The following is a 4,937-nucleotide window of genomic DNA, read 5'->3' on the forward strand; positions in this document are numbered from 1 at the left end:
CGACGTGTACTATACAGTATGTAATTCTGGCCTCTGTCAATGCCAATGGAGCAGATTTGCTTTGAGCCAACATTTGAAAGGGCTGACTGGAACCTACCATCCTATACATTGTACAGTGTGTGAGACCCTGCTTGGCGAGGGGCTTTGGAGCAGGCTGACTGGACAGAGCCGTTGGGACCGAGGCTGTGTGAAAGGAAGGGTGGAGTTTCCACATCGCATTGAGTACACACTGCTGTCTGCATCACTGTGCAGTACCGCCAGTCAACTGGAGAGGAGTGTCATAGAAGGGGGGGGGGGGGGGTTGCACAACAGCATACAGGCCGGCACAGGCTACATTACTATTGAGAGGGAGGGATGAGAATGCTGAATCAGTGAAACTGCATGAAAGCCTGGGAGAGGGTGAACCGCAGGAGAGAGGGAAGGGAGAGATAGCCGCAAGGGTAAGAAGTGTGATATATCCTTAAAAAAAAAGAGTAGTTAAATGTATCGTTGTGAAGGACAAATCTAAACGCAGTTTTACCTTGCATCTAAGGTTTCAATATCTGTAAATCTCAATCAAGGTCCAGACATTCAGTTCATTTCAAACCATTCAGTGAAGGTGTGTTTGGTGATTTTGTTATAGGCGAAAGTTCAAAGGTTAAACGTTCACGGTGAGCTTGAGGTGGCCGTACACCTTGCTGCAGACCAGGAAAGGAAGCCAAGGTAAGAATTTGACAACATGATTTCTTATGGATTTCTGCAGCAATGGTGTTTACTGGTATTGTTTACCTCCTCTCTGTCAGCAACCGGAAGTCTTTCATACCTCCAATTAGAGAATGGATGAGAGCTGGGAATTACAACTAGAAGTCACTATGGGGTGTGGGTACAATATGCGTCAAGGCAGCCACGTTTTTTTTTTAACTCGTCATACTGTTAACGCTAAGCTAGTGAGCTACTATATCAAGAGACAGAATGCTAGTACAGGTGACATTTCTACGTGTGTGATACTGTTAAAATGACATACTGTTATGCTGTAACTCGGATTGCCATCCCATAGATGGAAGGAAGGGAGGTGGTGTTGCCGACTGTGTCCCGCGTTGCACTGTGTGGTGGTACCCATGGCAATGAGCTGTCAGGAGTGTACCTGGTGAGAGAGCGGCTGAAGAGGAAGGTGGAAGAGGAAGACCACTTCTCCGTGGTGACCGTGATGTCCAACCCGCGTGCCGTCCAGCAGTGTCGGAGATACACAGAGACAGACCTGAACCGCTGCTTCACCCATGCCACCCTTAGGTCTGATGATGATGATTATGATGATAAAGTATAAGGGAGAAGGTATGGTGGTGATGATAGTGATTATGAGTTAATGTAGTAGAAAAGAGACATGATGATGATGACATTTATGTCAAAAGGTATCATGTTGTTGATCATGATGATGGTCTAGGGGTCTTATGTTGGTAATGGTGAAAGTAAGGATGGAGATGGTGAGAATGAGCGGGATAAAGAGCATGATGATGAAGTCGGAGACAAAAGTTGTATTAGTGATGGTGGTAATGACCATCCATTCATCCTTCTCTCTCTCCCTCTTAGTGGGCCTGTGACAGACAAAACCCCCTATGAGATAGTCCGGTCCCAGGAGCTGAACACCCTGCTAGGTCCTAAAGGTAGTCCAGAGGCCATGGACCTGGTGTGTGACCTCCACAACACTACCGCTAACATGGGCCTGTGCCTCATCGCCTACTCCGACTGCGACTGGATCTCTCTTCACATCTACAGATACCTGCAGGCAAGACAAAACGATCCTCACAGAGACTCATTATTTTGGATACATTTTCTCATTAGAGTAGATCTGCGCTGATTGAATATATGGGATAGTTCAATTCTTAAAGATCAATATGGATGAAGGAAAGTTAACGAGGTATACAATGATTTTTTAGATTTTCAATTAATTTAGGAACTCAGTAGGGTAGAAAATGAGGTTGGACTTAACTAGTCTGCTTCCAACAAGTTGGAATGATCTTTGAATAGTAGCCTAAATTATGCTAAGAACTTTGAACAAGATATATTTTGAGGATACACACAATCATGGTGGAAAAAAGATCTGAGATGCCTATGAATTTTACCCACATTGTTATCTTGAGATGATTTCTGTCAGGTTACCACTGGGGTATTGACAATTTATTTTGTTTTCCAGAGACAAATGTCTGACATACCTGTGAGGTTCATTCACTTCGACCTTCCCCTCAATGAAGCATATTCCCTCGATTCGGTAGGCAAACATGGCTTTGGTGAGTTAGTAGGGAGGTGGGCTTCTTTACTACCAGTACATTTTTCAGTTTTTTTGCCATGGTAGTCAAACATGCTTAGTAGTCCGAGGATGCACATCTCTCTGCATTTAGATTTCTTTCATACTTTTAAAATGGAACCTTCTTTTCCATTTTTAACGGTGCTTAGTTGATTGAGTTTGTTTTGACAATTTAAAAAACACATATACAGCCAGTACATACTGTACATAAACAAATATATACCAAGGATAACATAATAAAGTCAGTCACGTATTTCCATCACAATGGAAATACGTGACTGACTTTATTGTGCTATCCTTGGTATATATTTGTTTATGTGTCTCTCCAGAGAAAGATTAAGGCAGGAATTGTAAAACGAATGTTGCAATACATGCTATAATTGCATACGATGTATTGAAATCATACTATGTCATATGTGTATTTGAAATGCAATTTATGTACATGTGTCTTTTTTCCTCTGCAGCAATTGAGATTGGTCCTCAGGCCCATGGAGTAGTCAGGTCCAATATTTTATCCACAATGCAAGAAGGGGTCCAGCACATGCTAGAATGGGTCCACCTCTTTAACTCAGGTACATGGCCTACAGAATCCTTTCCAACATTCAATTCAGCACTGCTTTCAGATTGAAATAGTTCACTGTCCCACATGCTTGCATTGTAAACCCTCATTCAGATTCATCCCACAGAGCTTTCTCTCCCCCTCTTTCTCTCCCCCTCTCGCTGTCTCTCTCTTTCACAGGTACCCAGTTTGAAGGAGGAAAAGTGGATGTGTACACCATGGTGAAAAATGTGGACTACCCAAGAGAATTTGAGACCCACGGTATTACAGCCGCCATTCATCCTCAACTCCAGGTATACAATGCCCTTGAAACATGAACAACTGGACACTCACTCAGTATGGGATGCACAATGGTTCCTTGCTAAGTAACAGCAAAGCAATCTCTGGGTCAGGATTTGGTATAGCCACACTCCTCCACTCTTTAACTCCTCTGTCTCTCTCTCCCCCCTCTCTCTCAGGATCGGGACTTCTGCCTCCTCCGCCCCAATGACCCTGTGTTCCAGACTTTTTCTGGAGAGACACTAAAGTACAAAGGGACTGAGCCACTCTATCCATTCTTCATTAACGAATGTGCGTACTATGAGAAGGGCATAGCTCTCTCCCTTGCAAGACAAAGGAGTGTGGGGATACCATCCATCCGATCGGAGAGAGAAGGAGAACAGGGAAAGAGGAAGAGTTCAGCAGAAGAAATGGAGGAGGAAGAAGAAATTAAAGGGGAAATGGAGGAGGAGGGCTATCAGAAGCTAATGGAATATGGAGAGGAGAGTGATTCACTAAATGGACAATACAACTGAGAGCTCATTTCAAATTCTTGATATGAATAGTGGATAAAAATAAATACAAATATGTAAAATGAGACACGTTGATCAAATGTAATGAACTTCAAATAATAATAAAAAATCCTTTATTGAAATGACAGCATTTGCTGATAAATGCTTATACACACACACCTCACCTTGTGAGGATAACAGCACTGAGCCTTTCTAAAATGTTTTATGAGTTGGAGAACACATTGGGAGGGATCTTATATTATTCCTCCATACAGACTCCTTCCAGATCCTTGATATCCTTCCTCTGCGCTTATGGACTGCCGTTTTCAATTCAAGCCACAGGTTTTCAACGGATTTCAAGTCTGGAGACTGAGATGGCCATTGCAAAATGTTGATTTGTGGCCAATTAACCCCACTGACATGAAAATATAATTATTTAGCCAGACACCAGTGGTGGGTTTGTTATCATAATGAGAATTCATAAGCAGAAAATAACCCTATACCTACTGAAAAATATGGTGGTGAATCTTTGATGCTATGGGGCTATATTGCTTCCACTGGTCCTGAGGCCCTTGTTTAGGTCAACGGCATCATGAACTTGGCAGCTCTGCTTCTAGCTCCTAAGCAACTTTGCAGTATTTTTTTGTGTGTACTTTCTTACATCTCTAGCCTAGAGCGTTTTCTGTGTTATTACATACAGCCGGAAATAACTTTTGGATATCAGAGCGTCGGTAACTCACCAGAATTCTGACCAGAAAAACAACTTTGCCCAATTGGATCCTTTGTTCGTACCCCCCAAGGCAATTGAACTTATCCCAGAGGCTGGTCCAAGACGCCGCTGGAGGAGCAGATGTATTCGGAGTGGACTTCTAGTCCTACTCAGGAGGTGCACACCATCCACTGCTTCTGAGTATATTACTTGCTAAAGTTCAGTCCCTGGACAATATAGTAGACGAGCTCGGGGGGAGGACCTCCTTCCTGAGAGACATCAGGGACTGTAACATACTCTGTTCCACCGAATCATGGCACTCTCCGGATATACTGTCCCCGTCCATACAGCCAGCTGGGTTCTCAGTACATCCCGCAGGCAGGAATAAAGAACTCTCCAGGAAGAAGGAAGGCGGAGGTGTATGTTTCATGATTAACTACTCATGGTGTGGCGTACAGGAACTCAAGTCCTTTTGTTCACCTGACCTAGAATACCTCACAATCAAATGCCGACTGCATTAACTCCTGTGCAAAGGTCTATTCAACGCTGGTCTGACCAATCGGAATCCATGTTCAAGATTATTTTGATCACGCGGACTGGGATATGTTCCGGGTTGCC

The 4,937-nt window shown here is 43.5% G+C and overlaps 1 protein-coding gene across 1 annotated transcript; it reads left to right on the forward strand.

The window, feature by feature from the left end:
- The first annotated feature begins 1,036 nt into the window (after positions 1 to 1,036).
- On the forward strand, positions 1,037 to 3,634 carry LOC120030135 (N-acyl-aromatic-L-amino acid amidohydrolase (carboxylate-forming) B-like). Its single transcript, XM_038975455.1, has 6 exons — positions 1,037 to 1,269; positions 1,567 to 1,762; positions 2,171 to 2,264; positions 2,746 to 2,853; positions 3,021 to 3,133; positions 3,299 to 3,634. Exons 1-6 carry the CDS (start codon positions 1,037 to 1,039, stop codon positions 3,632 to 3,634), a joined length of 1,080 nt encoding a protein of 359 aa, XP_038831383.1.
- The last annotated feature ends 1,303 nt before the right edge of the window (positions 3,635 to 4,937 follow it).

Source organism: Salvelinus namaycush, chromosome 36 (genome assembly GCF_016432855.1).
Source record: "Salvelinus namaycush isolate Seneca chromosome 36, SaNama_1.0, whole genome shotgun sequence".
NCBI lineage: Eukaryota > Metazoa > Chordata > Actinopteri > Salmoniformes > Salmonidae > Salvelinus > Salvelinus namaycush.

Coding starts and splice junctions, on each gene's coding strand:
- LOC120030135 (XM_038975455.1), top strand. CDS start 1,037: ATGGAAGGAAGGGAGGTGGTGTTGCCGACTGTGTCCCGCGTTGCACTG. Junction 2,265..2,745: donor GGTAGGCAAACATGGCTTTG/GTGAGTTAGTAG, acceptor TTTCCTCTGCAG/CAATTGAGATTGGTCCTCAG. Junction 2,854..3,020: donor GGTCCACCTCTTTAACTCAG/GTACATGGCCTA, acceptor TCTCTTTCACAG/GTACCCAGTTTGAAGGAGGA.